The following is a 21,489-nucleotide window of genomic DNA, read 5'->3' on the forward strand; positions in this document are numbered from 1 at the left end:
GTTGTTGCAGTGACGTGCGGTGAGGGTTATGGCTGGGGAGGCTGGTGACATCATCAGGAAGGCGGGGAATGGGACCATGTGTGCAGACCACGTGTGCAGACCACGTGGTCTCGTTCTCCGCCTTCCTGAGTGAACATTAAGGGGACCGCGGCGTAGCATTACTTCCTCCACCGGCACCAGTCCCTTTCACCCCGCTCAAGCCTTGCCGCCTGCAGCCACCGCCCGCCCTCACTGCTCCTTTCGTTGCTTGCCTGCCCGCCTCTAAGGCACGCCAAAGCCTCCTTCGTCCCCCCCCCAGCGCGCGCCCTTTTTATTTCCCGCGACACCCCCCCCATTTCGGGAAAGCTTTCCCCATTGCCTGGGGGGTGAGGGGGGAGGCTCCTCTCCCCCCACTCCCTCCGTCCCTGCCTCTCTCCTCAGCCCCAAAGCTCCGTCCGCGCAACTCACTTCCAAGGCGGTGGCTGCTCCATCCCGCTCCGGCTCTGGAAGCGACCGAAGATCAGGCTGCGTCGCTCGCTCGCTCGCTGGACTGCTTCGGCGCCATTCTGGCTACCTTCGTCCATCCACGCCCGGGAGATGCGGAAGCAGTCCGGTGGACGAGTGACCAAAGATCTCGCTGCCTCGCTCGCTGCCTCGCTCGCTCGCTCGCCGGACTGCTTCGGCACCATTCTGGCTACCTTCGTCCATCCGCGCCCGGGAGACGCGGAGGCAGAAATATTGTCGGCGCCTCCAGATGATGAACCAGTTGCTTGCTTTCGTCATCGGGAGGCCGATAACATTTCTGCCTCCGCGTCTCCCGGGCGCGGATGGACGAAGGTAGCCAGAATGGCGCCGAAGCAGTCCGGCGAGAGAGCGAGCGAGGCAGCGAGCGAGGCAGCGAGATCTTCGGTCACTCGTCCACCGGACTGCTTCCGCATCTCCCGGGCGTGGATGGACGAAGGTAGCCAGAATGGCGCCGAGGCAGTCCGGTGGACGAGTGACCGAAGATCTCGCTGCCTCGCTCGCTCGCTCGCTCGCCGGACTGCTTCGGCGCCATTCTGGCTACCTTCGTCCATCCGCGCCCGGGAGACGCGGAGGCAGAAATGTTGTCGGCGCCTCCAGATGACGAACCAGTCGCTTGCTTTCGTCATCGGGAGGCCGATAACATTTCTGCCTCCGCGTCTCCCGGGCGCGGATGGACGAAGGTAGCCAGAATGGCGCCGAAGCAGTCCGGCGAGCGAGCGAGCGAGGCAGCGAGATCTTCGGTCACTCGTCCACCGGACTGCTTCCACATCTCCCGGGCGCGGATGGACGAAGGTAGCCAGAATGGCGCCGAGGCAGTCCGGTGGACGAGTGACCGAAGATCTCGCTGCCTCGCTCGCTCGCTCGCCGGACTGCTTCGGCGCCATTCTGGCTACCTTCGTCCATCCGCGCCCGGGAGACGCGGAGGCAGAAATGTTGTCGGCCTCCCGATGACGAAAGCAAGCGACTGGTTCGTCCGGAGGCGCCGACAACATTTCTGCCTCCGCACCTCCCAGGCGCAGCCGGACGGATGTATATAATATTATATATATATAGTATATAATATTATATACTATTATTCCATGAAGAGAGGTGAGGCCCTGCCTCCCTTGCCTCTACTGACCGCACGTCACTGTGTTGTTGTCATTCCTTTCTAGAAGCCCAAGGTCATCTTTTGTCTCTGCACTTCTGCACCTCACCGGAACCAGCTGGCCGAAGAAGATTGGACCATGTGATGGATTTATGAGTGTCGGGATAAGATCATGAACTTCCCAACTGGGTGGAATCCCAGGAAGCTTTTAGATTTGGGATTCCACAGGTGTGCCAACATGTCTGTCTTATTAAATTGGAACTTTAAAGATAGCTCTGCCTTGGACTCTGATTTAATTCTCCATGATATTTGGAACGGTGACACATGGTTGTTAAGCGAGCCTGGTTTCCCCATTGACTTTGCTTATCAGAAGATCGCAAAAGGGAATCACATGACTCTGGGACACTGCAACCGTCATAAATATGAGTCAATGGTCAAGCATCCAAAAGTAAATCACAAGACCATGATGCTGCTGCAACAGTGATAAGTATGAAAAATGATCATGTCACTTTTTTTAAAAAAACAAAAGTTTTATTGGTTTTTTTTCAAGTATTTTGGGGAAAAGGGTACATAAATGTGGGGAAAATTTTTTTGACAGCTACATCATACGGGAAGGTGGTACTTCCCCGGAATCTTACATCTCTTTCATGTTTTATATATATCAAAATATCATTGTTACATTTATATTAGCAGTTATTTTACTCAATTCTTTAGCATCTTCAACCATATTTTATATCACTTCTACATTTCATTATATTAGCAATTGGAATATGTTTTTAATTCATTTCTGTGACCTAAGTTTCATTACTGTCTCCTCTCCCTTGTCTGTTGGCTGAGCCAAGGCTCCTCCACCCTTCGTGTCTTGTGCGCCGTCTCTTGTTTCACCTAGGAGGTCCTTATGTTTTCCCATGAAGGCTTCTGCCTCCACCACTGTGTTAATTCTCACTCTGGCCCCCTCCCAAAAAAGATCATGTCACTTTTTTCAGTGCCATTGTAACTTTGAATGGTGACTAAACAAACTGTGGTAAGTTGAGGACTTCCTGTATACTGTTCAATATATATTTGTCTTTTCAACCAGGATAGATAGATAGATAGATAGATAGATAGATAGATAGATAGATAGATAGTATACATATACATGACAAAAGTTGATATCTATCAGCTTTCTTTTTGGTGAGCCTGTTTAGGAAGATTTCTATCAGAAGATCCCACTCCATTCAAATGAATATCAATAAAGGATAGTATTTGTAGCTTAGGGTTGAAATAAAGGGTCCTTGGTGCTCTCTGAGCTTGGTTGTTTTCTTGCACGTGTTTCTGATGATGCTACCTAGTTTGGGTAGTGAAACATCTGCAAGAAAACAAGTAAGCTGAAAGAGAACCAAGAACCTCTCAAATGAATATATCATAAATGATACTAGCATATCCAGGAATAAACTGCAGCCTCTCAACCAGGTCCATGGATATCAGTGTTACTAGTCAAAGGACATTGAGGACAGTGATCTGCAAATCATACTAATGCAGAATCCATATAGTAACAATTGTAGGGCAATGACCTTATTATTTTACACAAGTATCATTACAATGATATCAACACTCCCTCCTCTTCCCCAATAAATGCCTTAATAGAAATTTACAAAAGGCAAGAATGCAAGCTGAATTCAGACACTGTAAGATAACATGTTTTGTCTTAAGTCATTGTTGGAGTAGTCAGGGTGTCAGTTCATACATTAAGAAATAAAACACTGTTATACACCGCATTGTGATAAGCCAAAATCAAGCCCATAATACTATGGTTTATATGGTGTGCAAACCCAGTTTGAGTGAAATGTTGCAGTGTTATTTTGCTTTTGTTTTGCCATTTACAAGCCCATCTCTATATAATTATAGTTCAGGAAGTTTCAAAACAACATTCCTCTTTCAAAGGAGAAAGCTTTTCTCTCCCCCCCAACCCACACTTCAACTTATTACTTAGCCTAACAGAGAAATTAAAGGTAAGGCAGGGCATTGACCTAATGTTCTCTGTTCAATAGCTCTTCATGCTTTGAAGAATATTGGATGCATTATCTGATAAAATCTGTGGCTAAATATACTCTACAGTTTGCATCTATTTATATGGCTGAATAAATTGTTTTCTCTTTTGCCTCTGCCTGGAGGTTCATTATTTGCAGTTCTTGCAGAATCAATTTGAACTGGCCAAAATCAGTGATAGAATTTACAGTATCATGAATACCCTAAGCACACAGACACAGACACAGACACATATTTGGAAGAGAAGGGGGGCAGCTTTTCCAGTAATATTTATCTATATTAGCATGCAATGCATTGCCAATACAATGGAATTGTCACATTCGTATCATGAGAGATGTAATCCAGATAGTTACACACAGCATGCTTTCTTGAAGATGACTTTCAGTTCAATAAAGCATTATTAGTAATAAAATTGTGCCATAGCAAAGAGACAACATACATTAACTGCCTTTTTGCTTTTCTCTATGCCAATTCTTACATGGAATTCTCCTGTAATAGAAACTATCTATTTTTGTTGAGGGGGAGTATGTATGTATGTATGTATGTATGTATGTATGTATGTATGTATGTATGTATGCATGCTTGTAAAATGTCTACGATTGATAATATGATAAATGAAAAAAAGTAACATTTACAGATAATATATACACTTCGTTCTATTTTCATTCCTGTTTAGCCTGGTGATAAGGTTTTTTTGGGGGGGTAAGTGTTTGTATTATGGACATCACATATTTTATTCTGCTTTGAAAAATACAATTTTGTAAATTTAACATGTTGAAGTATAAAAGAAAAGAAAGAATCCTCAAGAAAAGACAGACGACAGACTATCCTTTTTCAAAATACAATTTCAGAGTAGCATACAATTGCTAATAGGGAGATTCTAAAATGTTTTTCCTTGACAGACAAGAGGTGATAAATTGTCAGCATAAACTTCATCTCTGGCTACTCCTGTGATCTAAAGCTTTCTGGTGAGTTTTGTACCATCAAAGTCAATTTCTTATAACTGTACAAAAATTTATGAATGCATTTGACTATAAAATGACTGAAGGCATCCCATAATGCCTATATTTTATTGTGCATCAGCTCTCTTTTTTAGTACAAGTAAAAGTTGCCTAAATCTTCCTGTCTTTTAAATCTATAAACAGGTAGATTAAACATACACACAATTTTCATATTAGTTGATTATATACATAACATACCAGGAGTGGGTTCCTGCCAGTTCTTACCTCTTCTATAGAAGTGGTTCCACAAATCTACCATGCTGTTTAAAACCGGTTCCAGCCCCTCCGCCCATCTGCACCACGCTTGCCCTGCCCGCCACTCACTGATTGGCTGCCTCACCAATCACCCCGCCTGACTCTAAGAGTCCTATCTAAACCTTAAAGTCTTAAATCTGTCAAGTTTGAACACCCCTGGGTTTTTTTTTCTAAAGGGTTAGGGGTGCAAGGGTCTTGTAACTTGACAGCATTAAGACTTGCGTGCTTCAAATGCCAGAGTTTCTGAGCCAACATTTTGGTTGCTAAGCAAGAGAGTTTCACCACATTTTACAAGTTAGCCATGCCCACCCAGTCACATGGCTGGCAAGCCACTCCCACTCAGTCACATGGCTGGCAAGCCACTCCCACCCGGTCACATGGCCGGCAAGCCACTCCGATAAAGCAGGCCACAACTGCAGAAGAGGTTCTAAAAAATTTTAAAACCCACCACTGATACATACATACATACATACATACATACATAATCTTACAAGGTAGTCCTGAGATAATGTATAAGATATTTATCTTATATCAAGAAGAGAACCAATCTTAAGTAGACATTTTCTGACAATTGGAACAATGAATCAACAGAACAACCTGCCTCTAGACATTGTGGGTGCACCAACAGTGGAGATTTTTAACAAGAGATTCAACAATCATTTGTCTGAAAGACTTCCAAGGCCCCTTTCAATTCTGTTGTTCTGTTATTCTGTAGAAGTGTGTGACACCTGACACCAATTTATTGAATAAAAGGAATTGGATGTAGCAAAACAAAAACTAGGTGCTAAATATAGGGAACAGCAATAATGATTTCACTCTGAGACTTGATTTCCAATCATAATTCTTCTGGGCCACTACTCATTCAGCAACCGTTCATAATTATGACGACACTGAATGAAGGGACTCCTCAGGAAACAAAAAACCATGGCAGGAGCAACTTATAGGATCAACTTGCAACCTTCTCTGCCAGCTTTCCCATTGACTTTGCTTCTGACTGTAAATGACAATCACGTGACTACAGCTTGCTGCAATATCATAATTGTGGACTGGTTGTAAGCCCTGCTATAGAGTAGGAGATTTCCGAGATCTCCTAGTCCACAGCATCACCCTACCAAACTACCACTCCCTGCCAGCCTGCACACACTCCCTAGTGCCTGGCCTTGGCTCTTGCTGGCCCCACCTGCAACCCCTACCAGTCCTCTTGCGAGCCCTTGCCAACTGGCCCATGGTCCTTGCTGGTATGCTTGCACTCCTTAGAGCCTGACCATAGAACCTCTGGCAGCATCAGCACACCTCCTGACCACTATAGTGATTGTGTGTGGCATTCCCACCCCCACTCCTTGCCTTGGACTCCCACCTCTTCCCACTTTATGACCTGAGTAGTCCAGAGTTGCTGTTGCTAAACAATGTGATCACACAACACTGTGCTTTATGAGAATATCATTTAGTGATGAAAATTCGCTAAATGGGAAAATTTGGTTGGGAAATTGGGAAAATTCTGGTCCCAACTGCTGTTGTAACCCAACAGCTACCTGTAATAGGCCATCTATTGATATCTTACTTCCAATGCCGTGATATTGTAATTTTTCTTCTCCATTGAATAATGCAATTCATATATATTCTTAGTGTAACACCAAGTGAGTGATTTGATTAAGCAGGTTGATTGGATTGTCAATTGATTGATTATTTGACTGATTGATGAATTTTTTTTGGAGAACTGTGATTACCTCATTCTATACTCCATAATGATAGTCTTGGCAGAATAGCAATAGAGCCATTAAATTGGGTGTGTACCAAATTTATTTTTGGTGAAAACATTATTGGAGGTATAAAGATTTTTCATTTTTTAAATTTATACCTATTTCAAGATTATTTTAGTGCAAGGAGGTTGATTAGAGAAAATATATCCATCATTTTTCAATGTTCATTAAAAATACTTTGGATGCATTTCAGTAATTAATGTTTGCATATTATTTTTATCTCAGTTTATGGCTTTGAATTAAATTTCCCAAAGAATATGATATGCCTAAATGCTGTGATAAAAATGGCTGTTAAAGAGATAAAGATGATGCTTAAATATTCACATTTCTGAGATCGTCCAAATATGAGGAATGAGAAGTTCTTACAAACTGAATTCTTCACCTTCTGACTGAGAGAAAGTTAACTTCTATACAGTATAACATACATAAATAATAACCTCATGGCACTTAGGAATCCCTAAGGAGATTTTACTTTAATACATATCAATAATATATAAGGTCCAAATATATAGATCTTCACTAAAGTTTGTGAAAACTTCAGTGCAGATCTATATATTGAGACCTTTTATATTATAGATAATTGTGTTAAATAAAGCCTCCTTAGTTTTTCCCAATAGGCTGCCTTCATAAAGACTAAACTTTGCAAGAGGTTTTCTATTCCCACCTGAACACCAGACAATCTCTGCATCACTATAACAATTTGTCTCTCAAGAACGTTCCCTCAGAAATGCCTGAAGTTATACGTAAGTTGATGTTGAGAATATAAAAGCAGACGTACATGTTACTCAAAAGGGTCAGTAGTAAAACAATTTATCTGGTCACTTCAGAGAAAGATTTTAGCATCGGCTGAAATTGTGGATTGAGAGTTGATTACGCAGTCAACAATAGTTCAAGTTGTGAACGTACATTTATTCTTATTTATCAGATTTATTTCTTGCTATTCATCTAGAAACTCAAGGCGTGTTAGTCCTAGACTTTAACCACTATTCCACTCAAACATTCAAGTCTTTTTCAAACTTTTTATCCAGTGGTGGGTTTCCATTTTGTTTACTACTGGTTCGCTTGTGTGCATTTACGCGCTCGTGCATGTGACACTTCTGCTCATGTGCAGAAGCATCCAGGCAGGTGGGCGTAGCCCCCCGCCACTTCTACTACCGGTTCGCCCAATCTGGGCTGAACTGGGAGCAACCCATCTCTGTTTTTATTCCAATATTAACTTGGTGTTGTCATTTCTCTCTATTCCTACTGTTGACCCTGCTATTACTGACCAGACACAAACTCTCTTATCTTAAATTTGTATAGAGCAATTAAATATTTAATTATGAAGCTTAGAACTTGCCTACAAGAAATGACACTATATTGTATGTTTCGCACCACATGAAAGCATATTGAGTTCAGCATTAGGGCCAAAGCATTGAATCCTTTAAAAAACAATTTCTTAAAAATGTTCAAAAGTATCATTTACATTTACATCCAAAAGATATTCCAGAGCAAACATTTTCCTAAGATGTTTCTTCTTCACAAAAATTATTGCCTTAATTTTTTTTAAAACTGAAAAATCTTATTTTTCCAGCATTTTCTAGGTTTCCCTGCATTAGCATATTCTTCTTTATATATTTTTATTTTGTAACAACTTAGTTCCTTTCCTTTATTCCACAGTGGAGAATCAACACCAAATGTATAGAGGTGTGCAAAAATAGCCTTGACCAAAGCATATAAGAGCCATTAAGAGGGACATTAAGAAAGAGCAAACAACAGCTCTAAACTGGGAAAGGAATATGCATGAGAAAGAGTATAATCCCATCTTGATTCTGTTTCACATAAGGGAGGTCAGAGGAAAGCCCTGGTAGGCTTTCAAGATATTGTTAGTATATTCTACAAGTTATATTTCTGTAGCCTTTGGGGTTGACACAGGGTTGATAAAAGCTATAAATACAGCCTGGAAGTTTGTTCTCAGTATTATGCACATATTATGCATAATAACAATATTTTATTTTGAAGACTTATTCTATCATCTCCATCAAAGATCAAGTCAAGTTGTCTTAAATCTAATAGAAATAAGCACAAGCTATATAACCAAAGGAAGAATTTGTGATTTTCATATTCTCAAGATCCTGGCACAGAAATTCGGTTTTATATTTGCTCTGATCTGAAATGCATCCAGAATAACAGTAAGCCATATCAGATTGTACTATTTTCAAAGTCTGATTGCTCCTAAATACAGTAACTTTGAGAAGGCTGGTTATTTTAGAGTCGGTGTTCTGCAACATAACCAAAGTAACAAGAAAAGTAATAACAGAATGGATTGCTTAAATAGGTAATAGATAGTTGTGTAAAGCATGAAAAAAGTATTTATTTATTTATCTACATATTCAACTGAATTATAAGGCCACTCAACTCAAACAGTGCGGGTTGGGGTGGCATGAAACAGAAATGCTATATTCAGAGTACATTGGCAAATCTTTATCTCTCGTAAAACAAGAGGAAGCAGGATAGCAGCAGGACAAACAGGAAATTAAGTGAAGGACTGAAAGTGAAAGTTGGGATTATTAATCAAAAAGAAAGTTAAAGCAAGAAAAATAAAATAAAAAACCTATATCCACAGATCACAACATCAATGATGAATGTTGAAAAAAAATGAAAGTTGATCAGAATTGCCCACAACTCAAAGTCAGTCTTGTACATAAGAGTATTTAGGATTATATATAAAGAAAAATGAAAATTCTTCTAGTGACAATAATTTATGATATAAAACATTTCTCCCAATTCATTGGCAGTGATAGAAAAACAGCTATAAACTCCCAATACAGCATTCTTCTCATTAAATCCATGGCATTTATGGTTCCTAAGAATCATCTCCTGTTGTGTTAAATGAGGCTTTCAATTATTTCGTTCTACATGAAGAATTTTTAGGGGCTGCCCCAGATAGTCTGTGACACTAAAGAATGCTGCTGATTTTTTAACCTTGCTATGATACCTGATGGATATACTTCAAAAATATCATCTATGGCCTTTCACTTTCTGTTTGTAAAACTATCCAGCTCAACTATTATGAAGCTCTGGAGAGGAGATTCTGGGATCTGCTACAATTTATCATATATATTTTTAAAAAGAGGGAGAACATCTAACAATATTCAGGAAGACAAAACAAAAGTTTACCTTATATCCTGAAGATTTTATGTGTACACCTCGCTTGGTCAGTGTTGATTTCATCCGAATGAAAAAAGAACGCTCTAGATTGTTGTCAGTTGAAAGTAGGCTTGGGCTTGTAGTTTCCACTAAAATAGACATAACAAAATAATTTATTGATCATTTAACTTTTAGAGAGCTCTTCTGAATGTCATAGGTTCAGCCATTGAGCTAACCTAAGACCAAATGCAAGCTGTGGAAGAGATTTTTTAAAAAAATTGAGCAGCACAGAAGTTGTAGACTTAACTAATAAGCAAATAAATAATCTCTCTTTCACCCTACTCATGATAGAAATAGGGAAAAAGCCAAACTGCTTTAGATGAAAATTCATAGCCTTTTCATAATACTCTGCAAGCAAAATTCTACAGCAGGAAAAAACTTGAAAGAAAACAAACTGATATTAGGAAAGGAACCTATTTATTTTTCTGAAACTATCCCACAAATTTTGTCAATTTAATGTGGCCTTCCTCAATGCCCCCACGAAAACCACCAGTCCATATATTATGGACAATTTTCAAACAATAGATTGTTGTTTTCTCAGTTCAATTGGAAGTTTCCGTCTCCCCTTGCTCTTTCCGTCAAATTGGAGCTGGCTTTTATCTGAGAGTAGGGAAGAGATAATTGTAACATTCGTCCACCTGAACATGAGTAAAAAGGTCACGTACTCGAGTGCTTTTATTTTCCTATCAAATGCGAGCACACTTTTGTTGTGCAAGACATTTAATTGAGAAGCAAACCTCTATGAATATATTGGCAAGAAAACATTTCAGTTTAAGCAGTTTAAAGGACACCAGTCAAGCAGTTTTCATCAAATTTAAAGACTGCTTTTATCAACCAAGGTTTGTCCCTTTTATTTGAAAAGGGTTAGGCTATTGATATTAACTTGCACATATTTACTTTCCTATAGCCATTTTACTTTGGATTTCTACTCTGCTGTGATTAGCCCACTGACAATAATGCTGTTTTTCTTCAGTGTGTCTCAAGACTGTTTTTTAAAGAGAGCATGAATTCCATGTCATTTTAAATGTACAGCTCTTTATCACTCGAGGGAAAAGCAGAGCCATGTTATATTTAGTACTTTCATTTCTTCTGATTAAATATGAATTACTATGAAATTTTTCTCATCATCTAACACGCCATAATACGCCAACAGCTTTTTAATACACTATATAAGCACAAACTTCTGCTCTAAGAGTTTAATTTGCCCCTCTAATCCAATCACATCAACCTTATTTCTCTTATCAGAGATTCCCATTTTGAATTAAATGAGCTCATTAGTTTTAATCAAAAGCAGAGAGATCAAAACTTAAATGTAAATGCTTTAGATCAGAACTGTCAGTCAGCCGTGCAGTTCTATTTTACTAAAACACAAGATCAGAGACCCTTAGAACCATTTTTTTTCCTCATAAGGGATGCTGAGAGCTCCAAGATGCTGTATCCTATTTTTTTCTGTTTCACAAGGACAGATTATACATTTAAGGTTAGACTTAATTTAGTGCATTTCTTCCTCTACTCTAGTGGAAATAGAAAAGTATGCCAATCTATTGTTGGCTTCTTTCACATTTATTGGTGATGTCCTCAGAGACCTAGTGAAGCGCTAAGCCTTCAGAAACCACATCACAAATTTGGCCTTAATGCTGGGTTTCATTTGGTAATATCATGTTTGCAGCATCTAAAAAAATGAAAGTTTCAAAGCAAGGAAATGTATAATCAAGGTGACTAGAACCCTGAAACCACACACACAAAAGAAGATCCTAAGCAGTAATGGCATGAAGAGACTCACTATGAATTATTACTGCTAGTATACCGCACTCAATAGTACAGTGGTTAAAGTGTACATTAAGAAACCACAGCATGTGTTCTTCCTGCTGAGTGAATAAATATTAAAATTGGCTTCACACATGCGGCAGCTACAGTCCAGCACATTATAATCTAACATAAGCAGAGAACAAAATATGTTACAATGTATTGTTAAAAATTATGAACTAAACACATGGAAGTTGTGTTAATTAAGAACATAAGAAGACTTCTGTTTGATAAAAACAAAGGTCTCTTTGCTCAGATACTTCCCAAAAGCATGGCATCAAAGCAGCATTCCCTTAATTGTTTTTTTTAATCACATCAACTTGTTTTCAGATGTACAGTGTTTCTGAACGTGAAGTTCTGTTTTCATGGCCAACAGCCAATAATCAAATTATGCTCTGTGCATTAAATATATTTAGTTGGTGAAGTATGTTTAAATGTTTCATATAAACACTTTCCTTTAAAAACAACTCAAACTAGGTCTTCAGATCCCCCCCCCCCGCCCCTGGTTACCTGCATAATAATGGAAGTTAGCTGCATATTAGTGGAAGTTCTGATTAAGTGAAATAGTTTTAATAATAAAAACTTTATTCTTTTTAAATTACTTAATTTTTTCACTGTCCATTTTATATTTAGACATAGACAGTATCACTATAATTCTGAGGTTTCTGAACGGAGATGGGTTGTTGAACCAGTAGAGGTGGTGGCGGGAGGCTCCACCCGCCCGGATGCTTCTGTGCATGCGTAGAAGCGTCGCACATGAGCACAAGCAAAACGGCAGTAAACTGGTTAGGAACCCACCAGTGTTTTTGAAGTCCCTTTTGCTTTTTAATGGGGATAAGCAATGATTTTCAACAGTCCTGCTTCCTTTTTATTAGCATAATACAACTTAAATAATTGGACTTCATCTCACTAATCCCTTCTTTCCACTGCATGTTTTCGCAATGAATAGAACAATCCAGAAACCACATGGAAAAGATGTAGGAAAAGGGCAACAACATAATTTGGCCATTCCTTTTCTTATGCACTTGACTGAAGTGCATAAGAATGCAGTGATTTTGGGATTTGGACTTAATCAACAGGATATAATGGTACAAGTAATGATACTGTTCTTTTGGCAACCTAGCAGTTCGAAAGCATGGAAAAATGGAAGTAGAAAAATAGTAACCACCTTTGGTGGGAAGGTAACAGTGTTCCATGCACCTTTGGCATTTAGTCATGCCATGGAGACATCGTTGAACAGCGCTGCCTCTTGGGCTTTGAAACAGAGATGAGCACCACCCCCTACAGCTAGGAATGACTAGCACATATGTGCGAGGGGAACCTTTACCTTAATGATACTGTTTGGTGACAATAAGAGACTCAAAATATTTTGGGGGCTTTTCCCATGTAGGAACTCTCCTGTCCTTCTTATGTCTACATTGCAGTTAGCCATGCTATTTGTTGTACAATACCTGGATGCCATTATAGCAATTTCTGCATTTTTGAATCAGCATTAATCGACTCTCCCTTTTTAAACTATTTGCACTTCTATTCTGTATCACACTCTTGTGCATGAGACAGAAATAATGAGACAAATCTTTTGAAGCATGGGGAAGGAAGGAAGGAAGGAAGGAAGGAAGGAAAGAAAGAAAGAAAGAAAGAAAGAAAGAAAGAAAGAAAGAAAGAAAGAGAAATGTTACATGTTACATCAAAGTGCTTGCAACAGGATGGCACTTAGGTCAACCAGAAATTAAACCTCCAAGTAGATTTGAACAACTAAAGTCTGAAAACTCATACTGGTTTGAAAAGCAGGTTTGACTAGGAAAATGATTCACCTAGGAAGAAAATGTGTGTGTGTGTGTGTGTGTGTGTGTGTGTCTGTTTGTCTATGTCTGTGTACATTTGAGAAAGAGATATGTTGTGGCCCAGCAGGATCCGGTTGAGCTGCTGATGGACTCGGATAGCGAGGAACCATATGAGTCTGCCCTGGACGATGTGGAGGCCCCTGTGCAGGGTTCAGACTCAGAGCAGGGACCAGAGAGGCTGGTTGGCCACCAGGAGCCGCCTGAGGCATGTAGCAGTGGGGAGGATCAAAGGCAGTTTGTCCCTGATGCTAGATTGAGAAGGGCTGAGAAGCGGAAGCAGCAACTCCGTAGGCAGACTCACAGAAGATGATTAGCACAGGTGATTGTGGAGTGGCCCCTCCCAAGAGAGATTATAGGTGAGGCATTGGGAGGGGACATTTGCTGAAAACAACCGTTCGAACTAGTACTTAAGAAAATCTATCTGTGTATTCTAGCCGTGTCTGTTTGCTTGGACTATCTGCGTTGCTTCATTTGAATTATCTGGGTTGCTCCATTGAACGTGAGTTGTCTGGGCCCTCAGCCAAAGGATTCGTTATCTCAGTAATTAAACAGTGGCAAACAGCCAAGCCTGTGTTCTGGTTTATTTACAGGTGTGGAGGGGGGGGGTCAGAACTGAGATATAAGGAAGAAATAAGAAAGAATTGATTCCAGTGTCAGTTCAAAAACTTTCTACTATATAACTGTCCACAGCCTACCTCTGAAGGAACAGCTGACAATCTGAGTCTATGATGGGAACTAAGTACACTCTCAATTGCCCAACTTGAATCTAGTTTGCTTTTCTCTCTGAATTCTCTGCTCTGTTCCATCCCAGTCTGATTTCTTCAAGCCTTATTGGTTACAATCTTCAGAATTCCCAATCAACACTAAGGATATGAATAATATAAATTATCATCCAACACGTGTGAAGAGGATCAGCTTGTCAAAAAATGTTCTAGGTTATAGCACCGATGTATTTTCAACCTGTCAAAACTGAAACTATTAGCCAAATATTTTCTTCTTCCTTCTACACTGAAAATTGACCATTGATGTCTTAGGGGACAAATATGAGTCACACCACAAATATCAGAACTTCATAAAGGCATCAGGACCCAAATATATAACTGTTTATAACTTTATAATATTTATAAGTTTTAGGGGTTATCAGGATTTCTGAGAATGCCATTGAATTTGCTAGAGTCAAGGCATAAAAGGTGGAAAGTAGGAAAAGTGACTTATTCTAGAATACATTTTAAGCACTAATTTTATACAATTAATTAAATAATGTTTCACCACTAGGACTAATAATCTGTATAAAGTCAGGATGAAGTATACGCACATGGGATTTTGAAGGATTCAGAATTTACCACCTATCACAAAAATAAATCATTTTGTAGGTTACTGCACACACGAGAAGCAATGCTGATCTCATAAATCAGACCATGAAAATCATACCTATTCCATAACAATAACCATGACAATAAATACAGGCTGAGAAGCACAGTAGTTCTGAAATAATCCTACTAGCTAGAAGCAGCAGTTTAGAAACATACCACAGACTGTGAAGGGACTCAATATTTATTTTAAATAAACAGATGCCACAGCTTCAACCCTGAAGTGAAGAATCAGTACATTAGAAAGTATCTGCGATTATTCTGATATGACTCTCAAAACACACTGTTTTGAGATTTGGATTTGTCAGATAACATGATTAAGATACAAAAAAAGTATTAATAATGTTTTCATATTCAGAAATTATTTTAATGGGACTTATTTTTGAGTCAAGTGGGTGTATTGTAACTTATGGCAAGATATGGGGAGGAGACTTGTAAACTTGATAGGGCATCTTTCATTGTAAATTGGAATGCATTAATATTAATGTTGCTTATTCAACTGCTGTCTTACCAGAAGGACATAAGAAGGCTAACAATGAAAACAAAAACAGCAAAAAACCAACAAACTTGGACAAAAATGAATTAAAACTGAATTGGCTAAGAAGAAAGATAAAGATCATGTTTGTTTTCTAAAGGCAGAGAGGTTTCAATACATTCCATACATTAAGGGCAACACATGAGAAGGTTATTCCCTATGTATCCAATTTTGCTCTCACTTGCCCTCTCATCATCATCATCTTTTAACGACCCTATAATCCCTTGCAGGGTGGAGTCTGGGTAACTGAATGGAGCTAGCAGGGTGTTTTAACGGCCAGATGTCCTTCCTGTTATCAATGCAGAGTTTTGTTCAGATATATTCTCAGTGTGCCCAGAAAGAGGGAAGTATCTGCCTCTACCTAGGATCAAACACACAACCTCCTGATTGTGAGGTGAGAGCTCCACCTCTAGGCCACTGCACACTCCTCTCACAATGTGGTTACTAAAGGATCCTTCCTAAATGTTTTGCATAGCCCTAAGTCATAGATAAATGTTGCCAGGGTCAGTCAGTTTCCTTGTTTTGGAGCAGCCTTATAAATCTTATCGGTTCGGTCAGGATATAGTTTTATACAGTTTGTGGTTGACAAACTATACAATTGCAGAAAATTGCTTGTTGCTGCTATCTATCACTTGTTAATTCACCAACAACTGGGGGAGCACATCCATACTGCAGGTGTGTTGTTTGCGGAGTATAATATGATTCCTAAACAGGCTAAACTCCAAGCTGAAGCCCAACTTTCTATCATCAATAGGCCTCTACATCAATGTTTTCAATCTCAGCCAGATGGAGAATTCTAGGGGTCCATTTTTCTTAAAAGTTGTTAACATTGAGAAATGCCGAGCTAGACCATTTCAGATTGTCTTTGACTTACAACTGCAATTGAGTTGTAAGTCAGAGCAGTTGTAAAGTGGGTCACTATGTGATCACACCCAATTTTGTGACCTTTTTTTTGCAGTGGTTCTTAAGCAAATACCGTCATTAAGTGAACCCGTTGCGAACTACGGGCAAGACAGCCTCTCACTCTCATGAAGATGTAGCTGTCTGAATTGAGAAATGAGATAATGTGGCTTTTGTGTTATAAATACCACAGCATATTATTTACTTATTTCCATGGAATATATACACACAGAAAATTGACCATATTTCATCAGATTTGAATTTCGATAATTTTGAAATTTGATAATGATTAACAACCGTCAAATTATTATCTCCATGTATTCAACCCCAATCATCAAAATGTCCAAAAACAAAATTAAATATAAAAATAATTCATGATATGGTCCTTGATATATCTTAATTGGAGGGGAAATAATCTCCTTTGTAAAAACTTGAGGAAAGGAACTAAAATAATAGATTTTAAACCAAGGAATATAAATGGAAATTAATCCATCTCTTTCATAAAAAGTTCCAAATAATCACACTGAAAGATTTTTGCGCATCTAACAATGTCACCAGAGTAGTTTCAGGTTTCTCAGATTCATTTGTTAAAATATTCACTAATTATCTCATCTCCACTAATCATATTATCCAAAACTTGATGTCCTTCCATAAAGCCAGATTGTGCAGCATGTATGATTGATGGTAGCATATTCTACAATCTGTGTGCTAAAGTTGCAGTCAAGATTTTTGCATCTATATTTAACAAGGATATCGGATGATAATTTGCACAATTTGAAGGGTCTTTCCTAGCTTCAGTACAATTATTACATAGGACTCATCAAAAACATTAAAACAGTAATAAAATAATACGTGATATATAGAAATAAAAATAAGAAGCTCAGTTGAGACTTATTGTAATAGATGCCTTTGTGGCAGAAATAAAACATGAATTTCAAGGTGAAAGGAATTTAGCACTGGATTCCTCTTTTATCACTGAGCTTTCTATGACTCAGTTTGGGTTTTGTATTCTCAGTGCTAAATCATTGGGCTCACCACTGCCCTAGGTATGCTGTGACTGAAACTCTTGAAATTCCCAATTCTGCATCCTGAAGTCAGCTTTAATTCTCAACATCTGGAAGCCAAGTTGGCTGGGGAAGACTGGGCTACGTTCTCCTCTTTCCTCACCAGCATGGCCTTAATACAATAATGCACAATATTTTTTGCAGTTGAAATGGTATGACACATTCCCAAAAATGATTGGAGCAGAAAAAAGGAATAAGCAGGTCCAGGACAAAAGTAATTTAATTTAAAAATGATTAGAATGCAATGAATTAAATGTAGTCCATATGATTACTCATTAAATCTCCTTTTGTGTCATGCTAAAAATTATAATTTGGCAAGATTCAAAACTCTGTAGACTGCACTCATCTATTGGGGTGCAGACTGGACATTCTTGTCTAATATATTTTGTCACCTCACTGCATTAACATTCACATTGAGCTTCGTGTGAATTTAGTTCTTCTAGAAGGAATCTCCAGCTTAGGTTCTAAATAAATGCTTGGTATAAAATATGATATATTTTTCCTGGACTTGAACATGATTGAAATTGTAACTGATTCATGTTATACTACATTATTCTGAAGATGTATCAATGTGCTAATGTGCCAAAATACTTTGTTCTAAAGAAATGAAGTACTGTCCTTTCCACTATGAGAATTTGTTAGCCTTTTTCCAGTGTTGTGTAATTCTTTTGATACTCTAAAGCAGAAGTCCCCAACCCCTGGGCTGTAGCCCGGTATTGGGCCACAGCCCATTTGGAACCAAGTTGCACAAGCAGCAGGTGAGCACATGTGGGCACAGAGCACCGTTTACACAAGCAGTAGGTACTCTTGTGCGCATATGTGAAGCTCCATTAGCACAAATTCGAGCTTTACACCTGGAGGCAGGAGTGCCTACTGCTCATGCAAATGGAGCTATGCATGCTAGTGCACGGGCTTGCCGCTGGCACTGAATCATTTCCTCTACCCCTCTACTCCAGTCCGCAAAGCCAGAAAGGTTGGGGACCATTGCTCTAAAACAGTGTTTCTCAGGCTCTATAACTTTAAAATGTGTGGACTTCAACTGTCTGAATCCCCTAGCCAGCATGCTAGGGAATTCTGGGAGTTGGAGTTCACACAATTTAAAATTACTGAGGTTGAGGTGCATTGCTATAAATTACAGAAAAGCCATGGAGATACTTGTAAGTCATTCCAGCCCCACTACAAATACACCCCCATTAAATCCTTAACATAGTTGCCCTCTGTTGCTACTCTCTCTTGATTTATTCAATGTGTTACCATTTCCAACTGTCATATGCTAAGGCAGACTTTGCTTCTTGGTGTGGTCCTACCCTGAGAAAATGAAGGACCTTTAAATGGTCGTGCCCTGTTTAATTTCAGAGCAAGATTGGTATTTGGGAAAAACACACACACTCTAAGGAAATACTCACAATGTCAAAGTCACAAAGTCAAAGACACAATGTCAATACCGACCGTTAAGGTGGGCATTTCAGCCACAATACTGGGCTCAGTGGAGTATACGAGGCATCATAAACGTACACTTTGGATGTACAAGACATCCAAAATAAGAAATTATGCAGGAAACTAGGGCTCTAGAAAGAAAAAGTAACACAAATTCTATAACAACAAAAAGACAACATGTTAAATCTTATTGCCCTGCAGTTCTAAGTGCAGCCACTTGACACATGTACCTCTAGTGAAAAATGCATGCTCTATTACTCAGATGATGCTGGATCCCACCTCTTCTGCCCCCATACTGGACCAAACATGGCAACCCTTTTATCTCGACCATAAAATGATTATGAGCCAAATTATTTTATTAATCTGCCCTTAAGAGCGAGATCCTTTTTTATAACAACATGATGTCAAACAAAGGGCACTAGGACTTAGTCTCTGTCCTACAGAACAAAATAACAATACATAAACACCTTTGTGAAGGCAGCTTGAAACCCCATGTTTTCTATTAAGAAGTCATGTTCAATCTTTACTGTTGATAGAACAGAATAGCTAACAGAGAGAACATGGTATATCAGAAAGGTCAATAGTTATTATGAGCTACAAATATATTTTTTTCCATCCTTCAGGCTGTTTAGCGCATATCACAGCACGAGCAGCTGTCTTCTTTAATGCTTTTAAAATTAGAATCACAAAGAAGAGGAAAAAATACAGTTGCAATGATTGCTCTTTGCTTTTGTTAAGTTTACTTTAATATACTATTTTATATACATGAAGTCTGCGTAGCCCAACCAAGGGGGAGTTGCTGGCATTTCATATGCAAGCTGGATTCTTTATTTGTTTGTTGTTAAAAATACCTTATCATAAATTGTGTTAACACAACGCATTATTTTAAAGAGTTATAATTCAATTGATGCAAATAACTTGATTAAATATATGTATGTATGTTGCCTAGGTTATATCGTATGTTTAGATGCCATGTACATTTGACCCATGTACATTTACCAGAAATTAATAAAATATAATGTCTGTGAGAGGAATGCCTAATATGTGAACAGAAAAAATACAAGACCGTTCTGTATACTGTAATAATGCTATCATAGTGACTATTCCAATTAAAGATGTGAGTTTAAGTATCTCTCCATCTCCTATCTTTCAAGGATGAAAAATGGTCCAAACTATTACAGTTCAAGCTAAAATTTTCAATCTTGAAAAGTCTTTTGGAGTGTCAGCTGGGTACCAAAATAGCTCAGCAATTCTGAAATATGACGAGAAAGCAGAAGAAATAATTTATATTGATACTGATATATCTATACACACAGGAATACTAAATAAATATACTGAACACACATACACACAGCAATAGCGAGGGAGAGAGAGAAAGAGGGAGGGAGGGAGGGGAGAGAGAGAGAGGTAGACAGACAGACTGGTTAGGTGTTTAAGATCCAATCCTAAGTATATCTATTGTAGATTCAATTCAATAGGATTTCAAGTGAATATGTATTTAAACACTTCAGCTTCACTATCAAAGACTATAATCTCAAGATTCTCCTGAATTCTATTTCTGCTAGTCCTTAAAATTTTCAGTGCCATGTAGCATATGGAAATTGATTTAATATAATGTAAATATTCATGTTTTACTGGTACAATCTTTTGTACTATCTATGGAAATTCTCAATCATCCAGGTCACGGTTGTATCAAGAAAGTCCAGTTGTGTTTTGGGGAAAAAGCATCTTTGGGACAATCTTTTGTACTATTTCTTTTGCTTGAACTAAGCCCATATATTTCTTTTCAATAAAAGCTTGCTTAAAAATGAAACAAAAATATTAGGCATTAATTTCTCACATCTGTCAGTTTGGATTAGAATATTCACTGTTTATGATTCTGAAATGTATGTGTGTATGTATTTGCTCTATTAATGACCCTGCCCTGTTCTGTTCCATGTGTAAGAGATCTTAATTCCAGCAAAGGAATTATATATATTTAGAAGGTAATATATACGTTGTGGGGAAAATAGGAAGGAGTATTATATAAATTCACTGCCTTGAGTTACTTATAAAGTAATAAAAGTGGGACAAAAATCTAATAAATAAATAAGCATTTAATGAGATGACCAATGCTACATTATGAAATGAGTTGGAACCAAAAATGAATAAGAAAGACAAACATGGAAAATGCGCATTGTGCAAAGCAATTTTTTTCCATTGTTTTCATCAGCATAATTCATCTTTGTGTATTCTAAATGTGAGATTGTATATGCCTGTGAGAAATTTTCTGTAATTGAAATATTCGGCTTCTTGCTGAGAATTTATCTCCACACTATGGTGTGATTAGGTGTAGAATTTTTCCTAGATTCTATTATCACAGATTTCCATGTAGGGGGAATGAAAGATCAGTGTAGTAGCTCAGTAGTGGAAGCGGTGTATATAAAGAGAGTACACAGAGAGCACCATATTCAATTGCCGTTATTTTCAGGTAAACAAGAATGTGGTTAAATTATAATCCCCAACAACTATAACCAATATGAAAACTGGGGGTTATATTTTGCGGTATCTACTGTACATGGTGACTCAGTATTTATATGATTGGTTGTGAGTTAGTTGGAACACTGATGAATTCATTATAAGGCAGTATCATATGTGTGTGTATGTGTATATACTTATATATTACACACATACACTGGGAAAATGTTAATGGCATTAGGAATAGGATGT

The 21,489-nt window shown here is 38.5% G+C and overlaps 1 protein-coding gene across 7 annotated transcripts in view; it reads right to left on the bottom strand.

Moving 5' to 3' along the window:
* The window catches only part of NPAS3 (neuronal PAS domain protein 3), a 785,079-nt gene that overhangs the window by 54,002 nt on the left and 709,588 nt on the right, over positions 1-21,489 (bottom strand). For all 7 annotated transcript variants that reach the window (XM_081971246.1, XM_081971244.1, XM_081971249.1 and 4 more), the window contains one exon: positions 9,795-9,913. In XM_081971246.1, coding sequence (XP_081827372.1) covers positions 9,795-9,913 — 119 coding nt within the window. The remainder of the gene's footprint in view (positions 1-9,794; positions 9,914-21,489) is intronic.

Source organism: Natrix helvetica (assembly GCF_964273705.1).
Source record: "Natrix helvetica genome assembly, chromosome: 1".
NCBI classification, from domain to species: domain Eukaryota; kingdom Metazoa; phylum Chordata; class Lepidosauria; order Squamata; family Natricidae; genus Natrix; species Natrix helvetica.